The sequence below is a fragment of the Euprymna scolopes genome, chromosome 40 (genome assembly GCF_053919585.1).
Source record: "Euprymna scolopes isolate OS-2025 chromosome 40, ASM5391958v1, whole genome shotgun sequence".
Taxonomy (NCBI): domain Eukaryota; kingdom Metazoa; phylum Mollusca; class Cephalopoda; order Sepiida; family Sepiolidae; genus Euprymna; species Euprymna scolopes.
This window is the reverse complement of record NC_136521.1, coordinates 30,423,168-30,442,365: the sequence shown is the minus strand read 5'-3', so window position 1 is coordinate 30,442,365 and position 19,198 is coordinate 30,423,168. Positions and strand designations below refer to the sequence as shown.

Below are 19,198 nucleotides of genomic sequence, written 5' to 3'. Positions count from 1 at the left end.
TTTCACCACAAAAATCACAAGAATATAATCCATTGTCAAAAATCACAAGAATATAATCCATTGTCAAAAATCACAAGAATATAATCCATTGTCAAATATCTCGCTAAGATGTCAAATTAATTCCAGATAAAAGCGCATATTTTGTAACTCACGAAGGATACAAAATATTCAAGCGATTTGTAATTCCAGAAATTTCCAGTCATTTAAAAGGGACATAATTCTAATTCACTTCATATAGTGAAATAGAAAAAAAAAAAAAAAAAAAAGAGATCAACCATTTATGAGATTCAAAAAACAGTCATTAAATCTATGGTACTCCAACAGTACTAATAAAAATACATCCTCCTCCATAACAAATGTAAACATGATTTAGTTATTTCATTAAAAAAAATAATAAAAAGCAAAAAATTAGGAAATGTTTATTAATTCATACCTAATAATCCATTGTTAAAATCTCCAGAAAATCAGAGAAATTTAATATTTTGTGAAATCTTTTCACTCCTTTTTGCCCCATTTGCATACTAATAATTTAAATTTAATATAGTCCACATTAAACTTACACCTAATAGCTGTGTTATGTAGTTTAGGAGTTAATCCGGTAGATAGGTATGTTTATATCTTTGTATATTCCTAACTTTATCTATATCTATATATCTATAAAAGAGAAAATCTTTGTGTATGTGTGTGTGTGTACATTTCCTTACCAAATAACTTAATTTTCGGTCTACATACTCGAAATTTGACATAAGAGGTATTGAGATTTGGGAAAATCTGTTTAAGCGGGTTTCAGTCAGAAATTTTACTGTTAACGGGTCAAAGTTCAACGATTTGACTTTTGAGAACTCTACCAAACTCCTCCACCAATTTTGGGTCTAAACACTTGAAATTTTAGATATAGATTACTTGGACATGGATCTAACTTTATAACTTGATTTGAGCCCAAAACAATAAATGTTAAGGGGTCAAAATAGGGGTCAAATTTTAAAAAAAAATTGACCTATGCGGTCTCTACCAAATTACTTAGCCAACTTTTGATCTAAACATTTGAAATTTGACATAAAGTGTATTCAGACATAGGGCAAGCTTTTTAATCGTTTTTTTTTTTTTTTTTTTTGAAAATTTGGTGCCAAGGGGTCAAAGTTCCAAAGTGCGGTCTCTAGCAAAGAATTGCCAATTTTGGGTCTAAACATTTGAAATTTTACATAAAGGGTATTCAGACATGCAACAAGCTTTTTAATCAGTTTTTGAGCAAAAATTTGGCTGACAAGACGTCAAAGTTTACAGAGTTGACCTTTGCAGACTCTACCCAACTCCTCCGGCAATTTTGTGCCTAAAGACTTGAAATTTTAGATGTAGGTTACGTGGACATGGTCAAACATTTTATTTTAATTTGAGCCCAAAACAATAAATGTTCAGAGGCCAAAATTGGGGTCAAAGTTAAAAAAAATTTGGCGTCTGTGGTGTCTACCAACTTTTCTCTATGGTTGTTAAAGTTAATAGTTCTATTTTATAGAAAGGCATTACCGTACATAGTCGCACTTTTTAATATATATGCACATAAGATTATGAACAGTACATAGGGCCCGAGCAAAGCTGGGAGGAACTGCTAGTATATCTATACAAGTGAAATTGTCTGTGTATGTCTGTGTGTGTGTACATATCCCTACCAAATTACTCTGTCAATTTTCAGACTACAGACTCGAGATTTGACATAAGAGGTATTGAGATTTGGGAAAATCTTTTTAATTGGTTTTCAGCCAGAAATTTGCCTGTAAAAGGGTCAAAGCTCAAAGATTTGACCTTTGAAAATTCTACCAAACTCCTCCGTCAATTTTGTGTCTAAACACTTCAAATTTTAGATGTAGGTTACGTGGACATGGGTCAAACATTTTATTTTAATTTGAGCCCAAAACAATAAATGTTAAGGGGCCAAAATTGGGGTCAAAGCTTAAAAAAAGTTGACCTCTTAGCCAAATTTAAACATTTGAAATTTTACATAAAGTCTATTCAGAAATAGGGCAAGCTTTTTAATCGGTTTTTGGCCGAAAATTTTGCTAGCAAGAGGTAACAAAAAAGATTTGACCTTTTCAGTCTCTAACAAACTATTCAGCAAATTTTGGGTCTAAACATTTGAAATTTTACATAAAGGGTATTCAGATATGCAGCAAGCTTTTTAAACAGTTTTTGGTCGAAAATTTGGCTACCAAGAGGTCAAAGTTGAAAGAGTTGACTTTTGCAGACTCTACCAAACTCCTCCGCCAATTTTGGATCTAAATACTTAAAATTTAAGATGTAGGTTACCTGGACAAGAGTCAAACCTTTTAATGTATATATATGTGTGTGTGTATGTACATAAAGTTATGAACAGTACATAGGGCCCAAGCAAAGCTGGGCTAAACTGCTAGTATATAGATATTTCATCTTTAGTTTGCTCAGATTGTACAAAACGATATAATAGAAAGAAAAGGAAATCCTCATTGACATGCAAGTAATAATAGAGGAAATCAGTTGTTTAGAAGAATCAATTCTCATTTAAAAAAAGCGACAAAAGAAAAAAAAAAAGAAAAAAAAAAGAAAGCAATATAGTTACCGTCCACAGTAGAAGACAAGGACATTACTTACCTAAAAAAAAAAAAAAAAAAAAAAGATGAAATTATTAATTTAAATATAATGACGGGATGACTGAATGGTATCCATTCTCCATTATATCAGATTGTGCAAAAGTTTTTCCGATTTAAAACTTTATCTTGAAAATGAACCTTTGCTCTCTATAACTTGATTCGATCTGTCAACTTATGTCTTGTTTGAAAAATTCTTTAGATTTTGATGTGAAATATGAATCAAATTCATGTTTACTCTCCTTTCATGATGTTAATGTAGAACCATCTAAATGATTTTGTAATCTTCAAAATAAATGATCATCTAAGGGAGCTAAGTCAGGAGAATATGTAGGATACGGCAAGATTTCCCAAACAAATTTTTGATCAGTAATGCTGTGTGAAGACGAACATTATTATGATGGAAAATGATCCTCTTTTTTATGAAAGAAAGTCGTTTTGGGTCAACATGAGTGAGAATATTGTATGAAAAATATGATACTTTAATAATGTGAAAGAAAACGTTATAAATTAATCATGATGATATTTTTAAGTAATAACAATATGCATAGAATAAATTATGATTTCAAATTACCCTTCTACAAAACTTTTGCACAGACCTGATAATTATAATAAGCAATGATAGAAAATACATCTGCCTCCAGAGATTATCGCATACAAAATTGAAGTTTACATAGAAATTCTTTTTATTTTTAACTATGCTGAAAAGGAATCAAAAACAATCTTTACAAAAATGTCTTAGTAGATTTATCATATCATTGACGAATTGGGGAAGCTAACAAAATATTCGTATTATTTGGATTCTTTGGATTACTGGTCTCATTTTCAGTGTTATTTTTACAACGTTTTAGTTGATGTAACCTCCCGGCCTTTTTCAGATGTATCTTGTAAAACTTGAGAATCTGCACAGAATTTCGAACATAACCTTTTATTTAATCCATGGAGGTAGTATGCTCTCGTTCCATCAGCCATGACTGGGTAGAAAGCCTAAGTAATTTGTAATTGTATTTTGAATGGTGCCCCACACTGAGGATTGAATCTTCAATGTCCAGAAAAGTGTAAATTACGATTGAATTTTACCAAGTACTTTATCCGCTATGACACGGGTTCTTATAGAAATAATACAAATAAAATTCAGAAATATTAACAAAACACGTTTTGTCAAAATACAATCCTCTACCTGTATAAGAGCGAAATACTAAAATGGAGTTCTGTTGCCATATTTAGGTGGGAGCTGCTTAAAGCACCTATCCTGCCATGACAAAGTTCAAAACCAACTTCGAAACCTAGTAGGTGGCGCCCTTGTTTCTTCCCTGCAATATCTTTCCCACGGAAGAGACGTTGCAAGCCTGTCTTTGCTCTATTGTTACTTTCATGACAAGTGCTCATCTTGACTTCAATCTATGTCCCCTTTCCTTGCCAAACTTTCACAAAAAACACTCGTTTAACTACAACAACTCTCAACAATTTCCATCCCACTCCCTATCTATGCCTAAATCTAAATGCAAATTCCATGAACAAAGCTCCTTTCCTAGTATTGCCTGCCTGTAGAACTCTGTTCTGCTGGCATACTTTCCAGCTGACTACAATGATAGTCTTCAAATCCAATGTAAACAAATTTTTGTTGAGCCGTCTCCCTAAATAATCCATTTCTAGCCAATTTCTAGCACTAACTATTAATATGCTGTTGTCTCAGTGACTACCGTACACTCATTAACCCTTATCCTCAAGTGGTCTTTGAGCCTTGATAAGTGGTGATTCCCATGTAAAAATAAATGAATATATAAAAAAATAAAAAATGGTGAGCTCGCTCCAACTGTCCACATAGGAAAGCCAAATTGCATAGGTACTGTAAGGAGTAATCCAACGATTCGTGTGATCCTACAGCAAGACTACCGATTGGCTAGTGTGCCAATCACTCAGCAGTATATCTACCTATTTACAGCAAATGAAAATTGGGTACTTGTACAATTTAATCAAGACATTAAAAAATGAAAATATCGAAAAAATGTTATATTGTACATAACCATTATGGAACAAAGTCCTCCGAAAAAAAATTTCACTCAATTTCATTTTTTTTTTTTTTTTTTTTTTTTTTTTTTTTACAGCGAAAATACAATTTGTTTTGATACTGAGCAAAAGGTTCAATTTTTAGGAAGAAAAGCTAGTATTAAAGATGGGGACAGAGTGTCGGTGCTTTAAATTGAGTTATCTCCCTGTGGCATGTTAAAAAATTTCCAAGATGGCTGACTTCAACGCGCTGTCATAAAAACGTGTTTTTCCGCTGTAAAAAAAAACTACTCGATCAAATTAAGTGAATTTTTTTTTTTCGGAGATCTTCAGTCCAAAACGGATACGTACAATATAACTTTTTTTTTGATATTTTCACTTTTTTAATGTCTTGATTAAACTGTACAAGTACCGAAAATTGTATATAAAAATATGTAACAGCTACAATTCCATTAAGTTTGCATTATAGGAAACAGATTCTGATGGTGTACAGCTGATTGTTTTCAACTGATTGTGTCCAAAAAGCTATTGAGCTTCTCTCGTGGAACTTCCACAATGAAGAATCTAGGTTTCCTTGACAAGCAATAAAAATAGAATAAGAACTAAATAACTTTTAGCTTTTTTGTATAAACTATGTTGCTTTTCGTTCATGATTGTACACTGTATAAATGTGTTAGCCACACATTTCATTTTAATGATGAAGATGTTAGGAATCTATGTTTAATACATGAACTGTGAAATAAAATAAAATATAACTAGTGTTGGGACGATTATTCGGAATCGGAATTGGAAAAATTGGAATATTTGAGGGTATCGGAATCGGTAAAATTTGTACCGATTTTTCGATGCCAAAACAATTCTTTTAATTGTTTTTTTTTAGGTCTTCCATTGCTGGTAATAATGATGAAATAATAAATATTTATTGATTTTAAACTACCAGTGAAGCTAATATCGATGGATCTTTCCTCACAAGTATATTTTTACGTTTAGGAAAATATTTGCACATTTTACATGTGTGTTTTTACGGTAATCATGAAAAAAATACAGCTATATAGCTAAATATTTAGAGATTTATAAAGAATCAGAATCGGTAAGTGTATTGGAATCGGGAAATTAGTACAGAATCGATAATTTAATTGGAATCGAAAAAAAACATTAGAATCGTTCCATCACTAATTATAACACTAGTGACCTCAACTTGATTAGAACACACTTTGGGATTCCTTCTATTACTAGCGAAAGTTTCACACACCTGTCTTCTAGTAATGATGATTATAATCGCGACACAAAAGTTTGAGTGTGAAACTTTCTTACTATTGGTTTTTTTGTCGGATCTAGTAATATTCTGTACTTTCAACTAACTCTGACAAGTCAAAACGTGGGAAACTCAGTCAATGGTAAAACTACACGAGGTTGAAAAAAGAAGAGTAGGAGGTCGTCACTCTATTGATGGATCAAAAGTCATGTTACACAACAACAACGATAGTGAGAAAATAGTGCTAATTTGTTAAATATATCATGTTTGATTACAATAATTAACAGTGGATGGAGTATATTCAACGAACTTTTAACATTACTAACTAGCAGAGCGTTACCACTGTTGACCAAGAGGAGAGTCTATCAAGCATGTGTATGCAGTGTGACGATGTGTGGAAACCTGGCCAATGAGGGTTGAGGATATGCATTGCATGGAAAGAAATGATATGAAAATGATATGTCTAGATCATCATCATCATCGGCGGTCACTCGTGTCCGAGTAAGACTGTCCTCCGTTGTGGCTTCTGTGGGTCCTCAGGTGAGCATAGAGCCCAATCCTAGACCCAATTTGTCTTGTGCAATTTGGGCAGATAAAGGTAGTGGTGGTGGGGTGGGGTTGGGTGTGTCTGGTTGATAATCTGTCCTTTCTGTGCTTGCGTTTATCCTCAGCAGCTTGATTTAGGTCACTACTATAAAGCGCAGCACCTTCGTGGACAGCGCTCCTCCATGCCAACCTGCTCCCAGCCACGTCCTCCCATGTCTCAAGGTCCATGTGAAGCCGCTTTAGATTTGCTTTGATGTTGTCCTTATACCTCATCTTTTGGCCACCCTGGGCACGCTTTCCCTTAACAAGCTGAGAGTAGAAAATCTGTTTTGGGAGGCGGAGATCCGGCATTCGGACAACATGACCAGTCCATCTGAGCTGGCGTTAAGCAACAGTAGCGGTGATAGTGGGAATGTCAGCCTTACTCAGGATGCTGGTGTTGGTGCGTTGGTCCTTTCAACTAATTCTAAGGATTTTTCGGAGGCATCTTTGGTGGTACGTCTCCAGGGTTTTTACGTGCCTCCTGTATGTGGTCCAGGTCTCCGATCCATAGAGAAGAGTGGGCAGCAAGACAGCTTTATATACCATGATTTTGGTCTTTGCCAGAAGGTCACGGTTCTCAAATACTCTCTTCCTTAGCCTTGAGAAAGCCCCACTGGCACAGCTGAGACGGTGTTGTATTTCATCATCTATGTTGGCTTTTGATGATAGGATGCTGCCTAGGTATGGGAAGTGGTCCACATTTTCCAGTCTAGCGTTGTCAATGGAGATGTTTGGGGGTGAGACTGGAGTACTGTTTGGTGGTGATTGATGGAGGATTTAGGGTTTTTTTTATATTAATTGTTAGTCCTAGCTGTTTGTACGCCCTCGTGAAGGCAACCAGTGTACACTGTAGGTCCTCTTCTGAGAGGGCTACAAGGGCATTATCGTCTGCATACTGTAGCTCCATAATAGATATGGTGTTCATTCGACCTTTGGCCCTAAATCTGTTGATGTTAAAAAGTCGCCCATCAGTTCTGTACATAATCCGAACTCCATGGGGAAGATGTTTGTCCGTGAGATGGAGGATAGCAGTAATGAAGATGGAGAACAGGGTTGGGGCAATGACACATCCCTGTTTCACTCCCGTGTCAACCCTAAAGGGCTCTGTTTCATCTCCACTACTACTGAGGACTGTAGCTGACATATTGTCATGTAGCAGTCTCAGTACCCGAATGTACCTCTCTGGGCATCCAGACCTTGCAAGAACCAGCCAGAGGGCTTGACGGTTCACAGAGTCAAAGGCTTTAGTAAGGTCTATAAAAGCCATGTATAATGGTAAATTTTGCTCCCTGCACTTTTCTTGGAGTTGACGAGCAGTGAAGATCATGTCCATCGTGCCTCTATTTGGTCGAAATGTCTAGATAGGCCTAGATCTGATGACCTCAGAGGAAGATTAAATTTGGACAGTATAGAGAGATGTGTACAGAACAGGCAACTTTGATGGTCATGTTGAAAGAATGGATGAGAGTCCTTGGGTCAGAAGATGCAGAACAACAGAGGGGCAGGCTAAGAAAAAAATTAGAGGAAGTGATAAGAAAGGACGAGAGAAAGATGGATAAATAAAGACCAGGGCAGAGATAGGTTAGTTTGGAAGCCAATTTCTAAAATGCCAATGATGATTTGTCATAAATAGTTTCAAAGAATTTGTGTGGAACAATGAAGAGTAAAATGCGATCAATTATTGTAATAGTTTCAGATATGAAAAGAAATTATTCACGAATAAGAAATGTTTTTACAACTATACAGAGCTGGCATTATCCAACTCTAAACCTCTGGACTACGTGGGTGGGTTCAAGCCTGCTATGGGGAAGAGGTGTGAGGGAAAAATTTCAGCAGCATAGCTTGTATTTTTTCTTTGTTTCTTCGATACACTCTATTGGGCAGATCTTTTTAACTATCTTCTCAAATAAACCCAAAATATTTAAAAAAAGAAAAAAAGAAAAAAGAAAAGAAAATAACTAGAAATAAAAAAAATTGAATCAAATTAAAAACAAATAAAAAATTGAATCAAATTAAAAACAAATAAAAAGTTACAATAAAAAATGTAGATATTAAAACTATTAACAACAATAAGGCCCACGGAAATCCCACTGTTGTATCCTTCATCTGTTGTGCATTCTATGGATGTTTGGCACAATATTATTGTACTACCGTTGTTCAAACTGAAATATACATATCTAAGTACTCTAGTTAATGTTATATATAGAATATATCTGATTGGGGGGGGGGTCTACCTCCAAATTCTATGGCACTGATGTTAATCCCACAATATTATTGCAAAATCTTTGGACAGAGCAATTACTACACTTAAATCGTAGCTTGATGGTCAAGAAAATGTATTTTAGTTCAAATTTCATGTTCGACGCAGCAACAACAGGAAAGTGATAGTGTTTGAATGGTTAACGAATTGACGACCTGATGTTCCAAGTTCGAATCCAGTCGATTTCACAGAAACACTTTCACTTCTGGACGCTGACAACTTTCACGTGGTCTCTCCCATAATTACCTGATGTCTTTCTAGGAGGAATTCTAACTAGAAAGATACCGAGGAAACGAATGCCAACAATAATCACCTGATTCATGCAAAATAAATGATGCTCAACAATAACAACAGTAAATGAACTTTTTAAAATTATTTTTATTTATTTTTTTTTTTTTTACATCTTTGGTGATTCCATTTTTTTTATTGATTTGGTGATTCCATATTTTTTTTTATTGATTTGGTGATTCCATATTTTTTTATTGATTTGGTGATTCCATATTTTTTTATTGATTTGATGATTCCATTTTTTTTATTGATTTGGTGATTCCATTTTTTTTATTGATTTGGTGATTCCATATTTTTTTTTATTGATTTGGTGATTCCATATTTTTTTATTGATTTGATGATTCCATTTTTTTTTTATTGATTTGATGATTCCATTTTTTTTATTGATTTGATGATTCCATTTTTTTTTATTGATTTGATGATTCCATTTTTTTTTTTATTGATTTGATGATTCCATTTTTTTTTTTATTGATTTGATGATTCCATTTTTTTTTTTATTGATTTGATGATTCCATTTTTTTTTATTGATTTGATGATTCCATTTTTTTTTATTGATTTGATGATTCCATTTTTTTTTATTGATTTGATGATTCCATTTTTTTTTATTGATTTGGTGATTCCATTTTTTTTTTTATTGATTTGATGATTCCATATTTTTTTATTGATTTGATGATTCCATTTTTTTTTTTATTGATTTGATGATTCCATATTTTTTTATTGATTTGATGATTCCATTTTTTTTATTGATTTGGTGATTCCATTTTTTTTATTGATTTGGTGATTCCATATTTTTTTTTATTGATTTGGTGATCCCATTTTTTTTATTGATTTGATGATTCCATTTTTTTTTATTGATTTGATGATTCCATTTTTTTTTATTGATTTGATGATTCCATTTTTTTTTTTATTGATTTGATGATTCCATTTTTTTTTTTATTGATTTGATGATTCCATTTTTTTTTTATTGATTTGATGATTCCATTTTTTTTATTGATTTGATGATTCCATTTTTTTTATTGATTTGATGATTCCATTTTTTTTTTATTGATTTGATGATTCCATTTTTTTTTATTGATTTGATGATTCCATATTTTTTTATTGATTTGATGATTCCATTTTTTTTTTATTGATTTGATGATTCCATTTTTTTTTTATTGATTTGATGATTCCATTTTGTTTATTGATTTGATGATTCCATATTTTTTTTATTGATTTGATGATTCCATTTTTTTTTTTATTGATTTGATGATTCCATTTTTTTTTATTGATTTGATGATTCCATATTTTTTTATTGATTTGATGATTCCATTTTTTTTTTTATTGATTTGATGATTCCATTTTTTTTTTTATTGATTTGATGATTCCATTTTTTTTTTTATTGATTTGATGATTCCATTTTTTTTTTTATTGATTTGATGATTCCATTTTTTTTATTGATTTGATGATTCCATTTTTTTTTTATTGATTTGATGATTCCATTTTTTTTTTTATTGATTTGATGATTCCATTTTTTTTTTATTGATTTGATGATTCCATTTTTTTTTATTGATTTGATGATTCCATATTTTTTTATTGATTTGATGATTCCATTTTTTTTTTATTGATTTGATGATTCCATATTTTTTTATTGATTTGATGATTCCATTTTTTTTTTATTGATTTGATGATTCCATTTTTTTTTATTGATTTGATGATTCCATTTTTTTTTTATTGATTTGATGATTCCATTTTTTTTTTTATTGATTTGATGATTCCATATTTTTTTATTGATTTGATGATTCCATTTTTTTTTTTATTGATTTGATGATTCCATTTTTTTTTATTGATTTGATGATTCCATATTTTTTTATTGATTTGATGATTCCATATTTTTTTATTGATTTGATGATTCCATTTTTTTTTTATTGATTTGATGATTCCATTTTTTTATTACATCGTTGGTGATTCCATTTTTTATTAATAAAATGGAATGAAGAGTGATGATGCATGTAATAACATGAAATTACCATAATGTATTATTATATAGATGAATTATAAATTAAATATTATATAGATTATATAATAATATTTAATTTATAATTAATATAAATTAAATATTATTATATAGATTAATTATAAATTAAATATTATATAGATTAATTATAAATTAATTATAAATTAAATATTATATAGATTAATTATAAATTAATTATAAATTAAATATTATATTGATTAATATAAATTAATTATAAATCAAATATTATTATATAGATTAATATTAATTATAAATTAAATATTATTATATAGATTAATATTAATTATAAATTAAATATTATTATATAGATTAATATTAATTATAAATTAGATATTATTATATAGATTAATGTTAATTATAAATTAGATATTATTATACAGATTAATATAAAGATAAAATTGCTAAATATTTCAGATGATAGTTCCTAAAAATTTCTGTATTTTACTAACTTTATAATCAATTGAATTCAGGAATTCCCAGCCAGGTCCACATGGACCCCTCAGATCGACAAAAGTTATAAGGATGTTTATTTTACTTTGTTTACTAGATGTATGTATGTTTATTGAATTTTTCAAGATTTAGAGTCGGATTTTATGTTTTGAATATAACTGAATTGATTCATACGTTTTAATAACCTATAATACAAAAATTTGATTTAAAAAAAAGTGAGATGTGTATGTATGAGGTAAAATAGCACTCAGGAAGTCGATAAGTAAAATAAGGTTGGAAACTTCCCAAGAGCAAATTACAACAAAGTTGCTTCCCAGGTCCTTTTCAAGACTAATGTTAACAAATTATTGTTAAAACATTGTGTTAAATAATCAAATTCTGTTCATTTCATCGTTTCCAATTCATTCAAAGAGTCGTTCACCGTCTAACTGCTAAACTCATTAACTCTTATCCTCGAGTGGCCTTTATAAGCGATAACTCATTATTATAAAAAAAAACTTCATCCAATTCCATCTTAAAATATTCTATAATATAACTGCTTGCAATCTGATCTTGTAATTTTTTTCCAAAAATATATTACTCTATTAGCAAAAAAAAAAAAAAAAAAAAAATTCAATTTATTAATATATCTCATTTTGAAATCTGACTTGGAAATAATCTTCTACATTAAGAAATATTAAAAGAAAATGTACTCCTGATTTAGAAATGCCATGTAACCCTCGGCCTTCCTCAGGCGTGTCTTATTGAATTCATAAATCTTTATGTTGAATTTTGGTCCACCTGTGGTACATATGATACTACGGATAAAGTTGTTAAGTAAAAATCAATTCTAAGTAACAGCTTTCTGAATGTTGAAGGTTCAATCCTCACTACAGGCGATACTAATCTCCTATATAATAAAATGACAGCAGAAATTCCCCTCTAAACCAAAGTATCATAGGTTTGCAACAACATATGCCACATACAAATTCAATACATTTAGCCGATAAGCCACTATCTTATATAGCTTTCGACCAACTATTTTAGACTCATTCTCTAGTGATAATAAAATGCTACATGGTATCTGACGAGCAACATCATCACTATCGCAACATCTTTAGAGGAAGGAGTTTCTATTTTTCTCTCTACATATTTTGTCCTAACATTGCGAACAGTTGTCACTGGTATCAATTCTACATTTTCCAAAGATACTGTTATTACACCGACCGTAACTAGCTAAGATACATAGACATAACATAATCTTTCCAATTTCCACTTCATAAATAATAAAGGCTTCCTCGCCAAATTCTGTTCATTCTGATTGGCTGGGCCCTGAAAGTTCTCATATTCCGGAATTCGATTCTTCCTTTATAAATGAGCAGTTACTAAACTTAAAATATGGCGTCACAAAGAGACATTATTTGACCCTGAGATATGTCTGATACAAAAAACATATATTTTTTTTGTAAATTTAAAGTATATATTTTTTTAATTGTCTTTCTATTTTTATTCCATTATTTGATTTGGACATTAGTCTGTGCCTGCTACTTTCCTCAGCTTCATCCGGTGACTGCCGGTTGAACCCAAGCCATACTTAATGGCAAATTTCCATGATCCGGGTCAAATTATGCAAGGGTACCAAAAAATATATACAGGGTGTTCATTGTACAGATTGGTCGATAAATAAGGGTGCTTCTTTGCTATTGTAGCAAAATCAGACAGCAGTAACGTTGATTTTTATTTAAAACAATTATAACGACTTCCATTTTTTATCGATTTCAACAATAACCAATGTTATCTTCCTAATTGTCACGTCACAATTAGTTAAGTCTTCCATGAATCAACGAAACAAATAATTTCAGCTATGTTTTTCCACGTGACATTGTCATTGTTTTGCATGCATTTTGGATATTTTCATTACTGCGACATGGCAATTCATTAAATACTACTGGTTTCACTTGAACATCAATATTTCTATTTCCAAATTTCGCTAAAAATTATATTTGTAAGCAATATTTTTTTTCTCCAAAAACATGTGCAAAAATAATGATATTTATTTGATTAAATAAAAAAAACAGTTTGTCAAACTATTTCCTTTTTTCTTTTTTAACTTATTCTGCAACATTTTAAAATTCTTTTCTCCTTTCTATCTTCCTCAGGAAATGTCATCGGCCTCCACCTCACTTTGTTGGTTTATTCTTTAAACAATTTTTTTTTCATTTTTTTCTCGATTGATTTACTATTGAAAAAAACGCTATACTTTCATACAAAAATAAAATTGGCTAAAATTTTTATTTTACGAAATTTTCAAGTACGTGTTCACATACATGTCCATACTACAATTAAACACTCGTGTTTTCCCCAAACTAAGGTATCCACAAGTATTGAAAACAAACATACATACACTTTGCCTTTTTTGTTTGTTTCCCATTAATACAAACTGAGCCACAGTAAGGTGTGGCTGGGTACAGCTAATTAAAAACAAAATCAAAATGACTCAAATTGTTTTACCCGTTGATAGCTGATGGAACGAGAACAATCTACCTCATGGATTAAATAATGAGTTCAGTTTGAAATTTCATATAGATTTCAGAGCATGACGAGATACACGTGAATAAAATCAGAGGTTACATCAGCCGAAATGTTGTAAGGATAACATTCAAGATGAGAATAGTAATCCAAACGATACGTATTATCAATCCTCATCGAAAAAGTTTCTAAATTTAGAAATCTTGTTTAACAAACAAACTAATAAAAATATATTGGAAGTAGATTGTGTGCAAATCTATCTATTAAATCTCAAACGTCTGTGTGTTTGTGTGTGTGTTCGTATGTCCGTTAAAAACTTTTCTCATCCGTATCATACAGGCACCAACTTGGCATTGTTAGAAAGAGTGATCTCTCAGACAAAAAATATTTAAAAATTGGAAGAAATCGATTATTATGTGTAGAAATGTCGTTTTCTTTGAAGAAGGGGAGGGTCAAATAAAAATCTTGCTTTTGACAGTTTACAAACTGCACATGAGCGAATTGCTGATACATTCTTTCATTTTAAAGAGCTAAATTTTCTATGTTATAGCATTTGTGTTCTCGTGGGCCCATCGATAAAAACGTTTGGTTTCTAACTTAAATTATGTGAGTTCACGCCCACACGCACCATTTTTTTCTTTTTTTTTTTTTTTTGCTTACAAAATTTTGTTTTCAGTTTCGCTTCAGGATGATGACTCCCATGTGCCAATTTTTTCTTTTTTTTTTTTTTTTTATGACTTGGCAACCCACCCCCGTTGTCACAATCCCGGCAGTCAGTTTTTTTTTTTTTTAACCCGGAAACGACGACCCCCCCCCAATAAATAAAATGTAAAAATGTTTATACCATAAAATTAGAGTTTGGTAAAATACAAGCCTCAGCTTAAAAGAATGGACACTTCAATTTATTCCTGCCAACTGCCGACCATGGAAAGTGTCTATCAGATATGTGCATGCAGTTTGATGTACGAGAGTGAAATCTGAGCAATGAGGGTTGAGAACATGTGTTGCATGGAGAGAAAATATATGAAAATAATATGATGGATGTGCAATATGACTCTTAAAGATAGGATTAGATCTGATGACCTAAGAGGAAGATTAAAGATAAACAGTATAAGGAGATGTGTGCAGAACAGGAGACTTTGATGGTATGGTCACACTGAAAGAATGGATGAGGGTTCTTGAGTTAGTAGATGTAGAACAGTTGAGATAGCAGGTTCAGTTCATATGGGAAAGCCAAGGAAAATATAGAAGTGATAAAAATGGCTTTGAACAAATTGAGATAAATAACCGGAGAGGGTTAAGGACATGCGTTGCATCGAGAGAAGTGATAAGAGAATAATATGATGGATGCGTAATCTGAGTCTTAAAGACAGGCTCAGATCTGATGAAATCAGAGAGAGATTAAAGCGAGATAATATAGAGAGCTGTATGCGAAACAGGAGACTTTGATGGTATGGCCAACACTAATACATGGATGAGAGTTTTGAGTAAGATGTAAAAAAATTAGTGAAGCAATTTCAGTTTACAAGGGATGACAAGGAAAACATGGAAGGAAGTGATAAGAATGGGCTTGAGAGCAAGAGGGATAAATAAAGACTTGGCCAGAGATAGGTTAGTTTGGAAGTCAATTTTTAAAAGCCATTGAACACATGCCAGCATATAAATTATGTTGGGAGCCAATCGAATTCATATATAAACAAATAAACCCCCTCCTCCCACTTCTCCTCAGTCAGCCAAACAGACCAATGAACATAATACAAGGAGTTTTAACCGTTAGCACCTGCAAATGTACATCATCTCGATTCACTTAATTGAATATAGCGGTTTGAGTTCAATTTAAAGTGTGTCAATATAAGAAATAAAGCATGATATGCTTACAAGCGTAACATGTAGAAATTCCATAGTGAATTAAAGAAAATAGTTTTTTATAACTTATTGTTAAAAACCAAACAGCAACAAAAAATAACGACTTAAGTATTAATTTCATATCCGATTGCAGATGTTTTGCTTTTTAATCTATATACTATGTATTTAGAGTTTGTCTGTTCGTACACAATCATTACTAAGGCAGTAGTTTTTACACTGTCAAATTGTTAAAACACTGAAATTTTCATTTTCAATCTATATTCTATTAAAAAAGTTATAATGTATTTAAAGTTTGTAAATAATTGAAACAATTAAAAAACAATTGTTAATATGCAAATAAAAAATGATTGGTTCACAAAACGAGATAGGCAGAATACACATTAATAAGGCAGTATGTTTTATAATGTCAAATCTTCAAAACATTGAAAATGAGTTGTTTTTTTTCTTCTAGTTTTTCTACATCTGTCATACTCGTGTTCAAATTTCACACAAGTCTAAAGGAGTTTTCTTGAAGTGGATATGTTTTATAAATTTAGAGAAATTAACATAATAGCATTGAAAAAAAAAATTACATTACTCGGAATTAGTTCAGAGCAAATTATTTTTACTTATAAACAGTTTCTAATGTTTTTTTTTAACAACAACAAAAAAAAAACAATACTTAAATATATTTAAATGGACATAGAAATTCGTCATAGTTACTTACTCTCTAATGTAAATACTAAGTAGCATATTTTTTCATGAAATTTCATAAATATTCAACGTGATTCCTTTTGTTGAACTTTCATGAATAATGTTTACTATTTGCATGAGAGAAAAAGTAAGAGAGAGAGAGAGAGAGAGAGAGAGAGAGAGAGAGAGAGAGAGAGAGAGAGAGCGAGAGAGAGAAAATATATATAAATATTTTTTATTAATATAAGCAAATTTAATGGTTGCGACACTGGATATGCTAATGTTTCAGACAAATGTGGAAAGATACTATTTATTAAGTGGCCTGACGAGGACTTCTGGTTTTAACTGACCACTTGTCTGAAACATTAGCATGTCCAGTGTTGCGATATGTGTATCAGAAATTTGGAGGAATTTTTGACACCCCTAACAGAAAACTGCGAATAAAATATAAAAAACTCGTAATTTCTCTTTTTAAAGTGGGTTGTTTATTTTCTGTATGGAATATACTTCCAAAATAAACTATTAAAGTTGTTTAAAAAAATAATAGAAATATTTTTTATTTAAAAAAAAAAAAAAGGTTTACAAAATGCCGGCGTGTCTTCATGCAGCCACTTTTTTTACGTAATAAAATCAATTGAATTTTATGAGTTAAATATTTTTCAATTTTTAAACTTTCTATCAAAATTTTTCTATTGGTTCAATTTTTACGCTATAATGTTAAATTTTATGCTCTTTCCAATAAACCAAAGATAATATTTTAGACAAGCGTTTTTTTTTCAAATTCACCCCCCCATTTTAAAATGTCTTAAAATTATATACTACAAATTGAAGATAAAAGATCAATAAAGAAAATATTCTAATTTAAAACAACAAAAAAGTTTTTTGAAAATTTACCTGTAAAGTCTAAAGTGTAAAACCTTTTTTTTTTTAAAAACTTCGTTGATTTTTTTTTTAATGAAAGCTCATGTTATGCTTATATCGTCAAGTAAATACCAGACGCTGACGGCAAATTTTTCTATTTCATTCAATGTTTTCTTTTTTTAGATATTTAAAAAAAAACAAAATAAAAATTCAGTCGATAAAGAAGTATTAAAATATATCAATCAAAAACTCGTGTATTTCATTAAAAGAATTAAAAAAAAAATCGATGAAGTGGATTTTTTGTTTTAGGGGAAAAACTTATAAGTGAATGTGCGTTTCTTTTTAACTACAGAGGACGAAAAATACTAATTTTAGTTAACACACACAATAAAGAAAGAGACGTTATTTATGTCATCTGGACGAATCCATATTTGATAAATATTATATTAGCAGCAGCAGCTATTTAAGCTTGCCGCAAAACACGTTACGAAAATGCGATTTTCGACCCTCACCCTAAAAAATCCTTTTATTTAAAAAATACATGGAATTTAAAATATAAATATGGATAAATTCTTAACAATGAAGAATGGAACTACCCATTTAATAGTATATTTTTTTTAGGTAAGTGATTTTTTTGGCATTTATATATATATATACATATATTTATAAACAAGTCAAAATATGTTGATTTTCTTTATATTTTTTTAAAAGAAAACTGCTTAAAAAAAAAAAAAAAAAAAAATATTGCATAATTTGCTATTAAACCTGTAATTTTTATTTTTTTAAATTTGGTCTTTGCTCCTTTAATTGAAAAAAAAAAATTAGGGTCTGAATTTCATTTTTCAAGTAGTTATAAGCTTAAAAAAATAGTAAGTTGAATTATTAAAGTTCTGATCATCATTTTTAATGGCCACTTTCTGATACACCTAGTGTTGCGACCATAAAATAAATATCTTGCTCTTCTTTTATTGAGCACTCTTAATAAACTTATTAAATTCATTAGTTATCACTCTTGAATACATTTAATAACCTGGAATATAAGTGTTGGCATGCTTAATCGGAATTAAGAATCGAAAAAATTAGAACATTTTGCGGTATCGGAAATTTTTTTTACATATTTCCCAATGCCAAAAACGATACTTTTAATTATCTTTTTATTTGATTTTGTTTAAACAAAATTTTCCATTGTTGGTAATATTAAATTATAAATAATAAAAATAAAATATTTATTGATTTTAAACCATCAGAAAAGCTAACTGCGTTTCTACATTTGAGAACAGATATGCGCAATGTGTTTTTATGTGTTTTTATGTGTTTAGGATAAAACAACTTTACAGTTGGTCATCGTATTAAAATCGGGAATTTAGTACAGAATCGGCAATTGTATCGGAATCAGGAAAATTAGAATTATGTCATCATTTTTATTTATATAGACAAATATTACATAGTCGCTACACTGAACATGCTAATGTTTCGGAGAATTGGTTGGTAAGAACCAAAAGTCCTCGTCAGACGACGTAATAAAGTTTGTGTGGCACTGAAAGATACGAATTTTATTAGATCATTTTTAATAGTGTCTTTTTAGTTAATCCAACCGTACAAGATGGCCACGTTTTGTTCTCTTTGTTTCCAGAGAGTGAGAGGGGAGTAAAGAGAGAGAAAGGCGGGCATAAAAGGGAGAGAGGAAGAAAATGAGAGTTAGATGAAGCAAGAATCATATGGAAGAAAGGAGAGCGAGCAAGGGAGGAAGGAAAGGAGAGCGAGCAAGGGAGGAAGATGGAAGGAAGAGAGGGAGAGAGCGCAAGAAG

At 30.8% G+C, this 19,198-nt stretch overlaps 1 protein-coding gene across 2 annotated transcripts in view; it reads right to left on the bottom strand.

The window, feature by feature from the left end:
• LOC145265462 (uncharacterized) overlaps positions 1–19,198 on the bottom strand; it is a 407,543-nt gene that overhangs the window by 15,635 nt on the left and 372,710 nt on the right. The window contains exon 5 of one of the 2 annotated variants that reach the window (XM_080121325.1): positions 1,837–2,622. The exons of the other annotated variant lie outside the window; for it this stretch is intronic. Within the exon in view, the coding sequence (XP_079977451.1) occupies positions 2,615–2,622 (8 nt within the window). The 3' untranslated portion in view covers positions 1,837–2,614. Of the gene's footprint in view, positions 1–1,836; positions 2,623–19,198 lie in introns of those variants that run through there. 2 annotated transcript variants of the gene reach the window in all.